Source organism: Delphinus delphis, chromosome 21, assembly GCF_949987515.2.
Source record: "Delphinus delphis chromosome 21, mDelDel1.2, whole genome shotgun sequence".
Taxonomy (NCBI): Eukaryota; Metazoa; Chordata; class Mammalia; order Artiodactyla; family Delphinidae; genus Delphinus; species Delphinus delphis.
Window position 1 is genome coordinate 6106234 of NC_082703.1, and position 20148 is coordinate 6126381.

General features: G+C 38.1%; 1 protein-coding gene and 1 pseudogene across 6 annotated transcripts in view; one reads left to right on the forward strand and one right to left on the reverse strand.

The window, feature by feature from the left end:
- NSD3 (nuclear receptor binding SET domain protein 3) overlaps positions 1-20148 on the forward strand; it is a 108046-nt gene that overhangs the window by 46639 nt on the left and 41259 nt on the right. For all 6 annotated transcript variants that reach the window (XM_060001352.1, XM_060001351.1, XM_060001349.2 and 3 more), the window contains 5 exons: positions 1893-1964; positions 2329-2491; positions 13095-13249; positions 14755-15270; positions 17398-17524. In XM_060001352.1, coding sequence (XP_059857335.1) covers positions 1893-1964; positions 2329-2491; positions 13095-13249; positions 14755-15270; positions 17398-17524 — 1033 coding nt within the window. The remainder of the gene's footprint in view (positions 1-1892; positions 1965-2328; positions 2492-13094; positions 13250-14754; positions 15271-17397; positions 17525-20148) is intronic.
- Positions 9203-10538, reverse strand: LOC132417636 (glutathione S-transferase LANCL1-like; annotated as a pseudogene).

Genomic DNA, 20148 nt, shown 5'->3' on the forward strand with positions numbered 1-20148 from the left:
GTGGCTTACAAGGCCCTGGTGATGTAGCCTCCTCTCCACTCCCATCTTGTAACCTCTCTCTTCCTTGGGGCAGTTAAGTCCGTTGTAATGGCTTTTTTGAAGTTTCTACCTTTGTTTAACCTCAGGGACTTCACACATGCCACTCCTCTCTGGAGTGGTCTTTCCCCCACTTTTTACTAGATTAACTCCTCCTCTTTTGATTCAGATTATACTTTCTCAGGCCTTTCCTGACCTTCATATCATAGCTACATACAGACACACCATTATTTCTCTTTTTACATTTACATTGTATGAGTGTATGTATGTGTTTGTTTAATGTCTGTCTCTTCTGCCCAACTGTGAGCTCTTTGAGGTCAGAGATCCTATCTGTCTGTTACAACATTGTATACCCAACTTCTAGAACAGTGCCTGGAAAGTCGTAGGCACTGCTGAATGAATGAATGATACTTGGGGTTTGGCACATGAGTCTGGCTTATCATTTCTTCATCATTTTTACCATTTCTTTTATTTAATAAAACTTTGTTTTTATAGCAGCGTCTTAAACTGCTTGAATTAATTGAATGAGAATTTTAAGTAACTTCTAGAATTAGCAATACTTTTTAAGTGGAATTAGAGCCAAGTTAATGGATATATTTCTCTTTTTTTAAGCCATCTAAACTAAATTCTGTTCTTTGACAAGAAAAGTTTTTAAACCTTTTAAATTACAAAAGTAATTTGCTTTTTACAGAAAACACAAATAATATACAAGTATAGATCTTCCCTCACCGCTTCCCTAATCTTGTTCCTCAAAGATAACTACTCTTATCAATTTATTGTACAATGTATCACATATTTTTCAAGGCGTATACAGGCTATTTTAAAATAAAAAGTAGGAAAAAAAAAGTAGGAAGATTTTGATAGATGTGGATTACTGACATGAAATAATGTTGTAGTTACCATCCCTCTGCTTAGATTTTCTCACTTTGTGTATTTCTGTAGGATAGGTTCCTAAAATATAATTGTTAAATTGAAGAGTGTACATATTTTGAATTTTGATAGATACTTCCAAACTGCCTCCTCAAAGGATTGTAGAAATCAATTTTTAAATAACGTATTTGTGGGTTTTATGATTAGAAAAGTAATGTGATGTTTATTATAAGCAATTTGACAAATATAGAAAAGCGCATCCAAGAAAATCACTTATTCCATCACCTGGTGGTATCCGTCTCGTCTTTTTCTTCTGTACACATAAGAAATTATTTTTCCAAGATTGGAATCACACTATACAAACTGCTTTTCAATTTGCTGTTTTCAAATAACATTATATTGTTATTTTTCCGTGTCATTTAAAATTTTATATTATTCCACTATCTAGTTGTACTACAATTTATTTAACGAATTCTGTGCTTTTGGACATCTAGACTAATGTCTAATTCTAATATTCGCTCTTAAAATAGCACTGGTGTGCATATCTTTGTGTGTATCTATCAGTATGTGTATATATCAGTGCTTTTGCAGTATACACTTTTAGAAGTGGATTTGCAGGGTCAGAGTCTGAAAATTTAAGGCTTTTCATACATATTGCCAAATGGCTGTCTAGAAGAATTCCAAGTTACATCTTACTAGCAATCTCAGAGTGCCCATTTTTTTGCGCTCTGATAGGTTAAAAAAAAAATGAAAATCAACAAATTAAGTTTTAAAAGTGATAAAGTAAGAAATGGGAGCTATAGCTGTGGTGTAGAATGGACAATGGATGTTAAGACACAGCATCATGTACTGTGTAAGTTGTATTTTTCCTCCTTACATTATTCAGCTAATAAATGTCCTTTATTCCCTTTGCTGTTTAGTTTTCTTTGACTCTTTGTGTGTGTCACTGTTCTTTGGTTTGCTGCCATTTTATTCTTTTCACATAGAGACCAAATGAGAGGGTTGACACTGTATCAGAAAAACCAAGAGAAGATCCAGTACTGAAAGAGGAGCTCCCGGTGAGTGGCTTTAGTGAATACTGTCTAACCAAACGTGGTGTGAGAAGGTGGAAGCAGTGATTAAATTAGAACACACATAGCATGTATTATTACTTCAGAAGTTATACTGAAATAAATCTTGGAGCTGGTTTAAAAGGTAGATATTTTTAGCGAATTATTTTCCTTTTCAAAACTATGACCACTTTTTAATAGATGTGAATTTTTGAGATGCCTTATCAATAATTTGGCAACAGAAACCATCAGTCCTCTTTTCAGTATTTGGAGTGGGGCTTATCTTCCTCCTCTCTTCTTCCCTTTTGCTAGATACCGATAGCAAGCATCAGAGAAAAGTATGAGTGAAGTTTTTTATGACCTTTTCCTACAGGTTCAGCCGATGTTACCTTCTGTTCCAACAACAGAAGTGTCCGCTGGTGTTAAGTTCCAGGTTGGCGATCTTGTTTGGTCTAAGGTGGGAACCTATCCTTGGTGGCCTTGTATGGTTTCAAGTGATCCCCAACTCGAGGTTCACACCAAAATTAACACAAGAGGTAAGAAAAGGCATAAATGGACATTAGTAAAAAGTTGTGGCAAAAAAGTGAGTCTAAAATGTTGTTTATGAATATAATACATACGTGATAATATAATCTGACACCCAAACACATATCAGTATCAGTTTTTAAAGAACAGTGAAATAATTACGATCATCTTAACTGGCAGAGAGCCTCTACAGCTGACATGGTCCTTGTTTTCCCTTAGAACACCCTATGTTTGTTTTATAATTTCTTTCACACTTATTTTTTTTAAAAAACCTTAATCTGACCTCCAAAAGCAAGCAGACCGATAGGTAATGAGATGTTGTATATGAGCGTAATAGACACTTGGGCCAAGCTTTCTTTGAACATTTTTATTTCATCTTTGACTCCTGTGGGTAGTAATTTTTTACTCAGACAAGTGCTTTTCATCCTGATAAATTTTGCAAGATGCCTTTTTCCTCCTTCTTTCCATTTTTTTTTGTTTTTTGTTTTTGCGGGTGGTGGTTTGTTTGTTTTTAATGAAAAAAAATTTTTTTTACTCCATTTTTGAATCTGTAAATTTACTGGGACATGCTTATAAATTCAATATGAAATAGAAGTATGGTTTGAAGCCAGCTACATGGCATAGAATCCTACCTTAGGAATGTTAATAAATGTTAAGAAAACCTGTATTCTAACTTTACTCCTTTTCCAGAGTTTGACCAAAACCTGTAGAATAGATTCCTGAGATTTTAGCATTTGGAATGGACTTGCTTAGTAGCCAGAGGAAGGTTGGAGTTGGGAATTTATTTCTGGATATTTGCTTTGCGAACTCACTTGTCGAGTCCCTTATTGTCTGTGACAACTTTGCACCTATTTCTTTTTTTTTTAAATTTATTTATTTATTCATTTATTTAATTTTTGGCTGCATTGGGTCTTCGCTGCTGCACGCGGGCTTTCTCTAGTTGCGGTGAGCGGGGGCTACTCTTTGTTGCGGGGCGCAGGCTTCTCATTGTGGTGGCTTCTCGTTGCAGAGCACAGGCTCTAGGCGCGTGGGCTTCAGTAGTTGTGGCACACGGGCTTCAGTAGTTGTGGCTCGCGGGCTCTAGAGCGCAGGCTCAGTAGTTGTGGCACACGGGCCTAGTTGCTCCATGGCATGTGGGATCTTCCCGGACCAGGGCTCAAACCCGTGTCCCCTGCATTGGCAGGCGGATTCTTAACCACTGCGCCACCAGGGAAGCCCTGCACCTATTTCTTTTTCTCTCATTTTAAACTTTCTATCTTGGTCCCTGTTCACTGTTATGAGGAGAAAAAGTGTCTGGCAAGTCAGATTTGTGACGGGATCTGCCATATTTGTAACTCTTGTGCTATCCAGCAAGAAATCCACCCAGATACAGAAGGCAATCATCTTGTCACTATAATCTGCTGATTAAAGGTTGGAGTGACTAGAAGTATCGATGGGGCAGAAGTTTAAAAAAAAAACCAACACTGTTGGATGTCCACTCCTGTGCAAGGCACAGTGTTAAACAATTCTCTTGTAGGACTTCCCTGGGGGTCCAATGGTTAAGACTCCACGCTTCCAACGCGTGGGGCATGGGTTGGATCCCTGGTTGGGCAGCTGAGACCCCACGTGCTGCATGACGTGGCCAAAAAGTAAATGAAAAAACAAACAATTCTCATGTATATTTTCTTAAGCAGTCCTCATAGCAGCGACACTATGAAGTAGGTACTATTATCCTTATGTTTGGGATCTGTGAATAGAGTCTTAAAGAAATCTTAGTCCCTAACCTCCACTCTTAACTACTACTGTATAATAAAAGGAAAGTAATTGAATTCCCCTACTCATAATTTACAGAGACTGGGGGAGGCAGTCCTAGCCCCTTCATTTATATAGTGGGGCTGTTGGACTCTTAATCTCTTGAGTACCTTGCACATTTAATAATCTGTGATTCTTGAATGGGAGAAGAAAGGGACAAGCCTTCTTAGATAAAACAATACACAAGTCCCTATCTGGGCCTCCAGAGCACTCTAAGATATTACATCACGTGAGAGTTGTGGCTCTTCAGTTCTGTCCCCTTAGGAAAGCATCCTTTTGAGATTATATAAAGAATTTCACATTTAATTACTCTATGAAAACTTACTAATATAGCTTTTTTCTGGGGTATAAATGAAAGCATAATCTATGCTTCATCTTGTATTCCAAAGGAAGTGTTTAAATTTATTTTATGAATTAATCTGGTCTGGTCCTCCCTACTTTAGTACTGGAAAAACTGATTTTGTTTGTATTGTTGAGGAAACCGAAATCTGAGAATTTAGGTTTGAAAAATGTACATACTGATAATATTTTAAATTTTCTCTTTCCTGCAGTAGTTTTTAAAATAATAGCCTTCTTGAGATATCATTTACATGCCATAAAATTCACCCTTTTAAAGCCTGCAATTTAATGATGTTTAGTACGTTTCCAGAGTTGTGTGACCAGTTACCACAATCTAACTTTATCACTTCTTTCATCAACCCAAAAAAGAAATCCCACATCCATTAGGAGTCACTTCCCATTCTCCCCTCTGCTCCCCAGCTCTAAGAAGCCACTAATTACTTTTTGTCTCTATAGATTTGCCTTTTCTGGGCATTTCATATAAATCTAACCATATAATATGTGGCCTTTTATGTCTGGTTTCTTTCACTTAGCATCATGTTTAGAGGTTCATCTGTGTTGTGGCATGTATCAGTACTTTGTCTCTTTTTATTGCCAAATAATATTTCATTGCATGGCTGTGCCGTGCAGTTTTAAATGAAGTAGTTTTTTGACAGTTTTTCTACAAACCAGAAACACAGTATAAAACTTGATTTTGTTGATTATGTTCCACACATGATACCTGTGAAACATTTTATGCTGCTTATTATCTAAACTACTTTGTAAAATTTGTCTTGAATTTTATATAGTAATCAATGGTTTCCATACTGTTATTAGTCAGTATTGTTATTAGTCAGATTCTCAGCATTGGAAAACGTATTTAGCAGTTTTCACACTTACAGATATAATTCTTTGAAGAGCACATTGAAAGATGTTTGGATCACATGTCTATTTTGTTGTATTTCATTGTTTAGATCTCATTTTAAGTGTAAAAATTAAAAATGGAATGCTCTTTCTGCTTATGACAATACATTATATATGTTCAGAAGGCAGAGTTGCCCATAGTCTCATCCTCCAGATATATAACAACTATTAAGAGTTTGGGAGTAATTCCGGGAATTCCCTGACAGTCCAGTGGTTAGGACTCTGTGCTCTCACTGCCAGGGCACGAAGGTTCAATCCCTGGTGGGGGAATTAAGATCCCATAAGCCTCGAGGTGCGGCCAAAAGAGAAAAAGAGTTTGGGAGTAATTCTTTTTCTCTTTGCATATTGTAATTAATAGATATGAAAATAAAGATTTTTAACTGAGAGTTTTAAATGGTATCACATTATACCTGTTGTAACTTTTAATCCCAATATATTTTTAGAAATTTAAAACCGGACAGTTTTACCTATATTATTTTTGTTATATAAAAATGTTTCCTCCACATTTTTCTATTGGAAATTTAGCTCATTATTCAGAGACAGATGTGCTTGTTTCTCCATCTGTCAGGTCTTTGGGTTTTTATTTCACTCTTTTATATAGTTTTCCAGCCAGCAGGAAACAAAGTGCCAACAAAGAGACAAATTGTTTGATTTGTTTCTTCTGTAGTAAGTGATTTAATGGAGGAAGAAGTTGAAAATAAAGATTAAAATGAGCTTATGTTATCTGTGAGTTTTTGTTTTCATGTTTTTAACTATAATTCAAAGTCTTTTGGGATTATCTGTTCGGTTCTAAATAGGTAACTCTGACTTTTGGAAACAGATTATGTCCTATTTTTTTTTTTTTTTAATAGTCCTAATAAAATTTCGTTGAGAATCAGTTAAGTCAAATCCTTTACGGAACATAGAAATACATACAATTCCAGCCCTTTCCAGTAAATGGCTATATAACATTGGTGTAGGATCCCTGAATATCCTACTCTGATTTGTACCTGTAGGAGAGAAACAGTTCTACAGCTTAACAATACAGAAGTGGGGTGCTCTGACCTATTTAGGGGGAGCAGCAGTGAAGTCAGAATTGAGTATGAATAACAAAGGATTATAGATGAGTTCAAGTAGCCAAAGGAGTAGATGAATAAGTGTTTACTCTTCATGTTTTGTATTTCATACTCAGTCAAGAGAAGGCAGGGCATTATAAGATCAGACACAAATTAACCTGAGGACTTATGAGCAAAGTACACCTCTCAATTAAGTCATGCTGGGAAGTTGTAACAGGAGAGAAAATGGCCACTTTTACCTACCGTGAAGGCTTTTGATTCCAAATAATTGGAAGTGACATCAAAGGGTCAAATGACTCTAAGGATTAAAGACTGACTTCTTGATGGGACCAATAGGATTGATGTAAATAACTGATCGTGATGTTCATAGAAGCACACGACAAGATAAATGAATACTGCTTGACAGGGTTTTAAGGTTTCACTACCTAGTCTTTACATGGAGATAAAAGATACTACTCAGTTTTCTGGGAAGCAGTTTTGTGCATTTTTTCGTTTTGTTTTCTAACCAAAAAAATATCTGAGGGAAAAATGATGTAACAGAAATAGAACTGAAATGATCCCTCTTCCTTTCAAAACTAAGAAACTTCATGTAAAAGTTTCAGTTTCTACCATGGTGTTAGGGTATTAGTCTGAGTTTTATAGCCTTTGCCTGAGTTTAAAATCCTATCAAACTTTCTGAGCTCTTAAACATAAATAAACAATGGCACAAATATAAAATCTTGCCAGTTTAATAACTTAAAAAGCTAAAGAAAAAAATGAAAACTGGGTTGTGTTTGTATTGATAAATCTGTTAATGGATGGCAGTAGCTAAACAGCAATCTAAATAGGAATAAGAATCTTATTCAAAGTGTTCTTCTCCCTGCCTTGATGTCTTCCTGGGGTTGAATTAATTAAGGTGTTTGGTGAAGCACTGTGATCAGTCTCCTCCAGTTAAGAGAAAGTGTTTTGTTATTTTTCCCTTGGTTAGTAACTATAGTAGCTACAAGTGCAGGAAAAGTATAGTAAGACGTTTAACTAAACCAAATGGGGTCTGTTCTTTCAAGCTGGACACCCATCCAAAGGCAGATTAGCTTTCCTGTGGATGCTGACACTGTTCATGTGACACGTTCACGAGAAAGGCACGGCTTGCACAGAGCTTGCCAGCAGTGCTTCACATCTGAGAGACACAAGGTTGTCCCCAGCTAGCATGAGTCACAGAGGAATAAGCTAATCCTGGGAACTGAGCAGTGGGCTGTGTTTTAGATCCTACTGTCAGTAGCCTTTAAAGGGTCAGGCAATTGCCAATAATATTAGCTATTTTGGTGCTAAATGAAAAATAATAGGGGATTGCTATCCACGGGAACCAACATGTACTCAGTGGGGATTTGGTTCACAGTTCCAATAAAAATAGCATGTTTTTGTGACCGAGAGAGCCGTGAAATAGGCACATTAAAAATTTTTAGAGCCTGTTTTCTTAAAAGCTGCAAAATGTTTCAAAATCAGTCAAAATACATAGAAAAGACAAGCCTGGGAAAGTCAGCAATGGAAGAAGGAGGAATGGGAGCTGATGAGTCAAAACATTTGTACAGAATTTGAAGCACCAGGGATTCTTCACCTACCATATCAGTATCCGATCCTGAGGGCTCAGAAATGGATGAGTGTTAAAGCCTAGGGTATGCAAAGAGACAAAAGCCATTTGTTCTAAGAATAATCACTGGATAATACCTTCTCAGGAACCAGCATTCCTGTCAAAAGCTTAGCGATTTTGCGGTATAGCACCCCTCCCCCTTTTTAAAAAGTAGAGTGCTCTACTATTTAGTGAAAAGATCAACATCTAGACAGATAGGAAGGAAAATATCCTATGGCTTCTTCCCAGCAACCAACGCTTTATAAAGCATCGTCATTGCAAAGTAAGTAAAACACAAAGTTTAGAAGGTCAGTCAGAAAGGGTGGACTCAATCATAATATATTTACACACAGAAATCTCATTTCCTGATCTTACAGTTATTCCAAAAGAGAAACAAATTTACATAAGTAGTTCCAAAACATACTAGCTTATTTGGAGAAAACAAACTTTCTGTTAGCTTATCTAGAAATAACCTTCAAATCAGAATTTTCATATAACGACCATCACATTTCAGAAGTTTTTGATAAAAATGTTGGATTGTAGAGCCTGCATGCTCTACTAACAAAAAGAGGCAAATTTGAAAGTATGTTTATCTCTAGTTTAAGCATTGTGAATCTGAAAAATGGTGTTTAGGTCCCTAGCCCAGTTGGCAACTCTTTCAATTTTTGACCTGGAAGCATATAGTTATATTTTTGTCCCGTTTCATAATCAACCACTCAGAGAAAAGCAAAGTCATAAAAGTGTCATAAAAAACATACTAAAGGGAAGAGGTGGATGTCAATATCCAGTGATAAGCATGTATTTATCTACATTTAGTTTCTTTTAAACATTTTTAGAACCGTAACAGATGGTTATATTCATAAGCTTGAGTAAAGAATACGACTGCCTCCAAGTTCTGAAATAAATGCATATATGCTCTCAAAATACTGTACACATCACCTACCCTCCCTTTAGGAGAAACTGAAGTTAATTAAGATTTCCCTGGATATCTTAAAATAAAAGTAAATAATAAAAAGGAACTGAACTAAAGACATATTCTGGAAAAAAAAATCAACTAAAGTACACAGTTTGACTCTATTGTTGCTTTAGCCCGGGTTTGATGTATAGAGAGGCTCATGCAGTGAGTTGCAGTGAGGGGACTTTCCTTTTACAGTTCAAATGCAGGGAACCTGGCTTTTGTGGGCACTAGGAGGTCAGCCAAGAAATGAATTGTTCCAGCCGTTCCTTCAAAGAGGGAGAAGGGAGTGTCTGGTGTGCTGCATCTGTGTTCTCCATAATCTAAGCACCATTCAGCGAACTTACAGGCCCTGTACAGGTACTTTGCGTCCTGCGTGAGGTTGTGCAGCGACAGGAAGGCCGTAGGCATTCCCTGCAGCGCCGTGGCACAGCCCGTACCCCTTCTTCAGCGAGCCACACTGCCAGATCACATCAGCACGCTGATAGGCATCATTGAGAGACTGTTCCTCTTTGAACACCTTATAGGCCTGAATGGGCATGTAGATTACCCCAGGAGAACCGTGGCACCAGTGAACTAGCAGATCCCCGAGTATTGTCCACACGAGGAGGGTAATTGCCGGAAGGGAATTTCAGCTGGCAGACGTAGTCTACACTAGGCTTGACCAAACTGTGTAACTTCCCATGGCTCACTTGAAGGCTGGGCTGCCTCAGAATAAATTCCTGCCAGGCCATGAGCAGCCCCGACATGGTATTCTTGGTACCATTCATACACCAGTGGAGTCTTTCTAGCTAGGTCTTCTCCAGAGGTTTAAGACTGTTTCACAAATCTGCTGAACATGGCTTTGAGGAATCTTTTCCACTCCAGAGTTCTTCTTCACAAAGAGAAGAGCATAGATGTAGCCCATTCGACCATAGAGCATTTCATTTGGAGCATATGGGGATCAGTCTTATTTAGGTGAATTAGCTGGACGATGCAGTCCTCTGCCCGCTTCTCATTGTTCATCTTGTGATGCACCACAGCGGCCACTTCCAGGGGGCCCCTATCCCCACAAAGGAAGGTGATGGAATGCTTGGTCGGATAGTTCGGACTTTGCTTTACATAGCCATGTGCCATCTGTAGGTAGGTAGGGCCCCCAGACACATCCTAGAGGTGTAAGTAAAGCACAGCAATACCTGCCCAGCCAGTGTAAACAATGCTGTCCCGAGTGTCCGCAGACTTTAGGCTTCTCTCCATTCGTTGAAGAAGCTCTCGAATCTTATTGTTCAGGAGTTGTGAGAATTCGGTAGTCATCCCAGCAGAATCAGAGTGGCCTTCAGCCAGGGATTTGTTATAATCGGCGTAAGGATTTGGGGAGGCCCTTGGCGCCATGGTGCCAGAAACGAGCCCCGCGGCCTCGGGACAAAACGAGAAGCCCGCTTTCACCTGTCCTGTGTTCTTGTAACCCTACTGCTTGTACCCACCACCCTGACCTCCAGACCTACCTATTAGTTGAGGCTGTATTTTTGTTCTTGTCCTCCAAAACGCTTGGACTTTTAATAAACCTTCTTTGATTGATTACAGTCAAATTTATGCTTGGCTCTTCTCAGATGAGATGATATGGAAAACCAAGTTGTGTATGTTTCTCTTTTCTCACAGGCTATTTTACATATGAAATTTTAATTTGGTTTAAAAATAATTCCTTAAGTAATCTCCCGTTAATGTCTAATAAAATTTAAAAATTTCAAATCCAAGATATAATCCTTTTCCTGTAACTCAGTCAGTTGAGTTCACGCTGATACCCATACTTTGTCAAGATCTGCTTGTCCTTCTCTCCATACCTGCCTTATCTTGGATTCCCCAAGAGGACCAGTTTTCACATTTCTCTGTTGACCTGAGACATTTTCTTTACAGTGATGTTTTTCAACTGTTATTGGTAAAGGACTAGTTTTTTGCTCTTTTAAAAAAATTTTCCAGTCCACCATGGACCAATACTTCCGTAAAATACGATAAAATTAACTATTTGGGAAATGAAAGGCCTCCCCTTACAAAAAAAATACACGGTACAGGATCCCTGATCATGGGCCTAGATGTCACGCAATGTTAAATTATCATAGTTTCTAAATGCTCACTCTTACCTTCTCTGCTTGTTTTGTGGCAGACTGGTTTGCCCTGGGAACCACACTCAGAGTGGCACCGCCAGAGAGCAGTGGTTCTCAGGTGTTTTGGTCCCAGAACCCCTTTTACTCTTAAAATTTGAGGACTCTAAATGCTTTTGTTTACATAGGTTATATCTATTACTGTTGATGTTAATTTAGAAATTAAAGCTGAGAAAAATTTTAAATATTTACCAATTCATTTTTAAAAAGCTACTGTATGTTATATTATTAATTCTGTTTTTATGAAAAATATTTTCTCAAGCAAAAAAATTGAGAAGAATGGTATTTTTACATTTTTGCAAATCTCTTTAATGACTGGCTTAACTGAAGACACTAGATTCTCATATCTGCTTCTACATTCAGTCTGTTATGGTTTGTTGTTTTGGTTGAAGAAAATGAAGATAATCTGGCCTCACACAGATGTGTAGTTGGAAAAGGGAAGAGTATTTTAATAATAGCCTTTTCAGATAACTGTGGGTATATTTCTTTGATATTGCCCCCAAACTCAGCAAGTGGTGGGGTAGTTGCAATATGGAATCTGAAATCCTATCAATAAACTTTTTGTACTTGGTTTCTGCCTTGCACTTTGAATGGATCATTTGCCTTTCATGACTTTGTAACATCATACATTGGCCATTTAAAAAATATTGCATGCATATCTTCCAAATGTTGACACATTCCTTTATAGATATTTTTAAAATCACATTCGTTGTCACCACTTACTTCATCAGAAAATTCTTAGATTATTTGGAAATTGGAAGACTCATAGGGGCAGATACTAGTTTTCCAATATTTTGATTTTTCTTGGAAGATCAAATTTTATTATTGGCAACAAATACTATCAGCTGTTTTCCTTGAAGTGACAAACTTGCTTGTTCACTTTTGAGAAAATACCTGCCAAATTCTCAAGTTCAAATAACCGTAGTTTTTCTCTTAGTCATGCTCCATGAAGAAGTGGCCAGTTCACCTTGCAGTTCAATCCCAGAAGTACTTTCCCTCAAGGCAATCTTCATACTTGCAGCGCGCAGAAGTGCTTTATGCACCCTTCCCATTTTGTCACAAGGAATACTAGAAAGACGTGTTCAAGGGTTGAGATTTAGTAAAAGTAATTTTTACTGCTTCATCAAGGATATTAAGTAAAACTGGCTTTTTTGTTTGTTTGTTTGTAACTGCCAGCATATGGCTGTGAAGGATACGGCACTAGTATAATTTGGTGTCATCGCTGCCTTTATTTGTGCTGAGATGCCAGCAGTCTGACCCACCATTGCTTTTGCTGTATTAAGTGCAAATGTCAACATCATGAAAAAGACAACATCTTGGTGTTATTGTGAAGATGGTTTTGACCTTGCAGGATCCCTGGGAGAGTCTCAGTAGCCTGTCCTCCCCTTACCACCCCCAGGTCTGTGCGCCACACGTTTTTGTCATTAGAAAAGCAGTTTGACCAGCAATTGGCTTTTGAAAGTCCAAGAAAATATGTTATGCATTTTTTTGAAGGAAAAATTATTTATTTGTACCCAGATTTGTTTGTAAAAAGGTTTGAGGCCAGTAAATATAAATTGTGTAACCAAGGTAACAAATCTGACAGCAGAATTTCTGATTTTTTTTTTTTTTTCTCTTAAAACTTGCTGTACCAAGTTTAATCATTTGGGGTGATTTTTACAGTAACAATTGTGTTATTGGTAGATGTTGGATTACATCTTTGGACGATCCAAAAATGACACGTTTTAATAGGAGTAAACTAGGGAACCTGGCTTAGGTCCACATTTTTGGCAAAGTATATGTGGCTGCTTATGCTCTGAAAGGGCTAATAAGAATTTTTACTTACAGGTGCCCGGGAATATCACGTCCAATTTTTTAGCAACCAGCCAGAGAGGGCGTGGGTTCACGAAAAGCGGGTCCGAGAGTACAAAGGTCACAAACAGTATGAAGAACTACTGGCCGAGGCGACCAGACAAGCCAGCAATCACTCTGAGAAACAGAAGGTGACTGATGACATAGGAACATGGTCAATTGAATGTGGACTGTAAAGGACTTAATAATTTAGTAGAGCTTTTCATACTTGAATTCAAGCAATTAGAATGACTTATTTTAGTCCCCTAAGCTCAATTTTAATAATTCATTGTGTGTCAATAAATTTTATATGTCATATAAACAACATTATAGTCCTACTGAAAACTTTATCTGCTTAATACAATTTTGGATTCTATTTTGAATTGAATTCAAATGTACATAGTCTAGTAGATGCTAGTGAAATGAGGATTTTGTCAGAGATTTTTATGTTTTTTCCTATTTCAGCATTTTCCCCTAATTCCCCTTTATTCTTATTTAGCAAAATTGTTTTATGAAAGTAAGGTTTTAAAAATATTTAGTACTTACTCTGAGACAGGCACTGTTTTTAAGCATTTTATATATGTATTAATCCATTTAATCTTCATTACAACTTTGGTGAGGTAGATACTGTTATTCCTATTTCTGCAGATGAAGAAATTGAGGCACAGAACCCTTAAGTAGCGGGTTCAACCAAGGTCACACTAGTGATGGAACTAAAGATGTTTGTTGTGGTGGTGGACATACTAGAATTTTGACATGAACTCTTGATAATCTGTCTGGTCGAGATTTTTAAACTCAACTAATTTAGTGTGGGCCTCTGGTGATTCAGAAATATTTTCACTCTAAGCTAAATATTTTCACAGAGGATTTTGATTACTTTTATCAAACTTAACACTTCACAGTGTTTAACAGTGTTTGACATATACTGTACCGTCTCCTTGTTTCATTAGCTAATTTCTGGCTACCTCAGTCTAACCCCCTGGATAATTCCTAATTGCTTTGCTCATCTCACATACCTTTATTCAAAATTTTCTTACCTGTTTTGCCAATCCAAAGTCTTCTGATCAGGACTCTGGAAACTGTGATGCAGGTTTATTTTTCCTCTCATACGATCCTGTTTTCTTGTGTTGTATCGATTTCCACGTGTTCCTCGGGGCTCCCCTTTCTCTGCATTCTGCCCCTGTTTGCATTCTGGCACAGGCTGGCCGCTCAGCTCCAAATGCTGGCTCTGTGCCACTTACTTAGCTTTGCTGTGGTCTGTGTGGCACCCCTGAGCTTTAGGGTGTTGTCTTTAATGTTAGTGTTTTATTGGCCCCTGAAAGTTATCCTTTCTGTAATCTTTCTTCTCTCTGCCATCATCACTGCCAGCTTTTTAGGAATGTGACATGAGGAGGACGACTCCCTCTTGGAGGGACTTGTCCAGCAGAGTGGGCAACAAAGAAGGGTTTACTGTAAAAGAGTGGACCTGCATGTCCTTGATAGCAGCGCTGATTCATCAAAGTCATGGAGTTAGAACATTTCCCTTGTTTGACTGAAGACCCTGAAGATGTTTATGCATACCTGGAAAGATGATAAGACCACATGGGAAATACATGTTTTTTTAACTGTCCCTATTAGATTAAAGCATGTTCCATAATGCCTGTATCTTTCTTTACAGATTCGGAAACCCCGGCCTCAGAGAGAACGTGCTCAGTGGGATATCGGCATTGCCCACGCAGAGAAAGCGTTGAAAATGACCCGGGAGGAAAGAATTGAACAGTATACTTTTATCTACATTGATAAACAGCCTGAGGAGGCTTTATCCCAAGCAAAAAAGAATGTTGCCTCCAAGGCTGAAGTTAAAAAAACCCGAAGGCCAAGATCAGTGCTGAATACTCAGCCAGAACAGACCAGTGCAGGCGAGGCGGCCTCCTCACTATCAGGTACTGAAATTCGGAGACACAGCCAGAGGCGGCACACAAGCGTGGAAGAGGACGAACCACCTCCCGTTAAAGTAGCCTGGAAAACGGCAGCTGCGAGGAAATCCTTACCAGCTTCCATCACAATGCACAAAGGGAGCCTGGATTTGCAGAAGTGTAACATGTCTCCAGTTGTGAAAATTGAACAAGTGTTTGCTCTTCAGAATGCTACAGGAGATGGGAAATTTATCGATCAGTTTGTTTATTCAACGAAGGTACCTTCTTTTCTCATGGGTTTTTTGGGGGAACCTAGGTATCTAGTAAGTAGTCAACCTTGGCATTTAAAAAAACCCCAGGGCTTCCCTGGTGGCGCAGTGGTTGAGAGGCCGCCTGCCTATTCAGGGGACACGGGTTCGTGCCCCGGCCCGGGAAGATCCCACATGCTGCGGAGCAGCTGGGCCCGTGAGCCATGGCCGCTGAGCCTGCGCGTCCAGAGCCTGTGCTCCGCAACGGGAGAGGCCACAACAGTGAGAGGCCCGCGTACCGCAAAAAAAAAAAACCCAAACAACACAAGGTCATAATTTGAATACCCTTTGTATTCACTGCACTTGAAATGTACAGTCAGTTTACTCTGTTTAAGATGGGGGCAAAAAAGACATAGGCAAAAAAGCTTTGCTTTTCTTCTTTTTTTTTCTCTCTTTTGTAATATCCCCATCTGTACTAGATTAATCTTGAGCTGTGCAGCCAAAATTGAGCTGAGCTCCCTAAAATGATGGAAAAAAACTGGGCACTTTGCCTGTTTCTGGTTTGTGTGGTTAGTTTTTCTTAGTTGCAAAGTATGCTTCTTATTAAATCATTTCTGTCAGTTATCTGAATTAACCGTTGTAATCATTATACCTGTTGCTCTGTTTGGTTGCACCAGCAGTTTTGTTTGGCTCATGTTGACCTGCGATAGCTCGTACATTTTAGAGAAGTACCAGAACTGTGTTTGTTCTGTCACAATGAACTGTGGTGACAGCTTGTGTAACGGGGTGAAAGTAGCCTCTTCAAACGGAATGCCTCCCTCAGACAGCCCTGGGCCTCCATTTAGGGCGCTTACACTTTAGGTTGAAGACTTTAAAACTCTTTTACAACATTTGTACTTTCTATTCCGTGTACCTCTTCACTACCCTCCCAGCCGACACCACAACTGTGGGCTTGTGAATCCAAATTCAGTGGCACCTCATGGATGTGTGCTGTTTAAAGAATTCTGTGCTGATTTCCTAACGTTGTCTTATGCACATTAAAATAAATATAGGTGCACCTCATTGGTGATATATTTTCCTAAAGAGAAGCATAAGGGTCCTCTGTTAACCTGTTTCTGCCTATAGGTTCAACCGATTTCAGTAAGGCGAAGCTCCTTGGAAAAACTTAAGTTACAGTCCCCACTTGGTTCTGTTGACAGCTTTGACTCGCAAGTAAATACTTTGTATCTTTTTCGAATGCGAATTGGCTTCATTCTTGGAGCTGGTTTTTATCTGCTTTTGGATGCACAAATCAAGCTTTGTCACCCCCCCCCCAAAGAGTGCTATTTAAATCAAATTTGAGATAAAACTGACCTTTTAAAAATGAAAGCTTTAAAAATACATATACTATATTTATAAATCACTCCTTTATTTCACTGCACTAAAAATACCTAAAATGAGACAGAACTGTAATTCTCCCTGCCTTCTCTCTGCTCCAGATTGCTTATGGGGTGCACATTTTCATCACACTTCTGTAATCTAAGGATATCCTTGTCTTTCAAAGACGTGTTGATATTTTTACCTGTAGTAGGGTACTTTACCACATGAAAATGACTATAGTTCTCTTACTGTGATATGGGTAAAGGGAGAGACTATTCAGACCAGAAAATATTTTGGTTTTGACAGAAAATTAGATGATACAGGTTTATTTTTTAGTGATATTCATCATCTGGACTTAGAAAACAGGTTTTTTTCCCCCACATAGTCTCATTGTACATTTTAGAGTACATCCTGATGACTTAATAAAATTGTTCTGATAATGGCTAAGATAATAAATTAACTGCAATCAAAGACCATATAAAATCCAAGCACAGGGCTTCCCTGGTGGCGCAGTGGTTGAGAGGCCACCTGCCGATGCAGGGGACACGGGTTCGTGCCCCGGTCCGGGAGGATCCCACGTGCCACGGGGTGGCTGGGCCCGTGAGCCACGGCCACTGAGCCTGCGCGTCCGGAGCCTGTACTCCGCAACGGGAGAGGCCACAGCGGTGAGAGGCCCACGTACCGCAAAAAAAAAAAAAAAAAATCCAAGCACATTATGATGGTCTTAAGGCATCTTTATAAGCCAATGATGCCATTTGCCTGGTAATCACCTATTTTTTAATTTGCCTTATTTTGAAGGGAATTGGTAACAAAACAGAAATAAGTGTCAGGGGACAAGACAGACTTATAATTTCTACACCAAACCAGAGGAATGAAAAGGCAACTCAGAATATGTCATCTCCGGAAACAGCATCTGGTCCTGCAGGTGGGTATGAATGTAGAGTACGTTCCCATTGGAGTTCTTGGTTCTGCTTGACTGTCACATGGCAGCTCTGTTCCTATCAAAATCAAATTATATTTTAAAAATGAAATCATAAAAGTGATTATTTCAATAGGAAAGAATGGTTTAGGGGCCAGAGAGCTTTATTGATAGTAATAGTTATTTTTCCTACAGGAATTTAAATAATAGGATTCTATAATGAAAAGACTATAGTTATACAGTCTGTACATATCTGACTAGATGCACCATTTGATGATCTCTCTGCATGAGAATAACAGCTTTAATTTTCCAGCACTATTAACACATTCTTACTATTTCCTCCTTTATCCCCTATTGGACACAAATTGGTAGATGCCCACACTCTTTCCATTATTCTTAGGTGTGCTAGATGTCAGCAGTTGAGGGGTTCGGACCTAGCTCTCTTATAATCTTCTCTGATTAACAGATACCATGAATTGAAAATCAAGCTACATTATTGTTGCTCAAAGAAGAAATGCCTGTATTTAGTAAGATCGTGCCTTTGGAATAGGCAAAGTAATTTTTATTAAGAGACTGACTGAGGATCTTATAGAAGCTTAATTGAGTGTCTGGTGGATTTGGTTTATATAACAGTATTCCTGCTGCATACAGCTGTTAAGAAAAGAGTTAGATACCCACTAACTTGGTCATTTGAAATCTTAGGAGGAAGGAGTTTGTTTCAATTTGTTCTTTCACATTTTTTTTTGGAATCTAAGAAGTGACCAAATAATTTTCTAGAAGGATTAAAGTCTTAAGACCCAAGGTAGTAATCTTGGATCAGTAGTAGCTCAGGCAAACCTGTAATTGAGTGGCACTAAGGGGTAAGTATTTTTGTAAGGGAAATTTTGAGTAAGATTCTTCTTATTATAAAAGCTAAATTAAAACAATCATTATTCAGGAAAGAACTTGCAGCCCTTTATTTTCAAGAAAGGGCTGCAGGATGGGGAAAGGTGTTGCCACGTATGGGACAGGGCATAGTAAATAGAATGCCTTTATTCAACAATGAGTTGGGAAAGGAAGCTGCAGTAAGGTAAGGAGGGAGTAGCAAAGTCCAGAACCAGATTTGCAACTTGTATCACTTCAAAATACTGTATAAAAAATGAAATTATAATGAAGCAATGAATAATGGACTTAGAAGATTTTGCATTAATTAGCCATAATTGAAAATGTTTGTTACCTTCTTTGATACCACAAGACTCTTTTGGCCTCAGTGCTCTGTAGTTAGGTCTATCAGTTTTGTCATCTTTCTTTACTGTTAAACTGTTAGTTTATTGTTAAACTGTTTACTGTTAAACTGTTAGTAATTTGTCTGAATGTAAGTGTGATATTTAGACTAGGAGGATCATTACTTAAACATCTGCATTCTCCGAACTAGGGAGAAAGTAAATTCTTCATAGGATATTAGATTGATCTTAAATATTAAACTTTTACTTTTAATGGAGATTGTTTTTTCTGCCCCTCAGCTACTGAACATTTTATCTTCATGTAGTCTTTTCATTTCAATTTAAGTTCTGCTGTGGATTTTCTTCTTTTCCTTCTTTTTTTTTTCTTTTCTAGTGAAAGCTAAAGGTGGAAGGTTATAATTCTTTATATCAAGAAAAAGCCCAGTTCCTTCCTCAGGCAGACATAATGTAATGAGATTGTAAATTAACGTTGCAGCCTTAATTTAGGGATGAGCGCTCTAAAGCTTTGACCTTGGTTTAAATTTGGTTACCAGCCGTAGTTGATAAGCATATTTTATCTTTTTACATGACCATTTTGTTCCTTGCGAAAATAACTTCAGTAGTTGAAAAGTCAGAAAAGAGACCCGATCTCCCTTCAGAAACCAATTGTACCATTATCTCATTTGGTGTTAACTACTCATGGGGAATTCTCCAGCCTTTTCTTAGTAAATTTAGGTGCTACATAGGATGTGTGGCACTGCTACATTTCTATGGTTTGAGGAGTTGTATCTGCATTTCTACCAGATTTCTAAGCTATTTTCCAAATCCAGAGATGCTCACTTCTCCTCTCTTAGAACATAAATATAATACTTTTTAGTGTCTTTAAATGTAGTAGAATGTATATGTTCTTCGGGTAGCTTTCAGAATAATTTTACGGAGTCACCACATTGTCTAATCTTTGTAAGACAATAGAGCAAATATCATTTGCCCTTGCTAGAACAATTTTGTTGTCATTCTCAAAACAAGGTTTTTTGTTTGTTTGTTTTACGCAGTTCTATTTTCATTTTCCTCTTCCCTGGTAGGTCTTGAGTGTTGATGACTATACTGAAATGTGAATCTCTGGAATACTCAGGTGTCTGTGAGGGTAGGATACCTGTTGTCTTAGTTAACATTTTCATCATTGTAAGGAGAAGAGTGAGAGTAAAGGACACATTCATTTTGTGACTTCTTTGCTAGAAATTAATTAAGCACAACTCAGAAACAATACATTATCATCAAACTACCTACTCCTTCCCCCCAAAAAGTAGTGGGATCCTTCTTTGTTTTGGCTTTGAACAAAGGTGAGGAAAGCCCTTTCCACATAAACAAGAACAATGAAACCAGAAAATATACAGGTGATATGGAACACTTCATTGAGGTAGCTTCTGC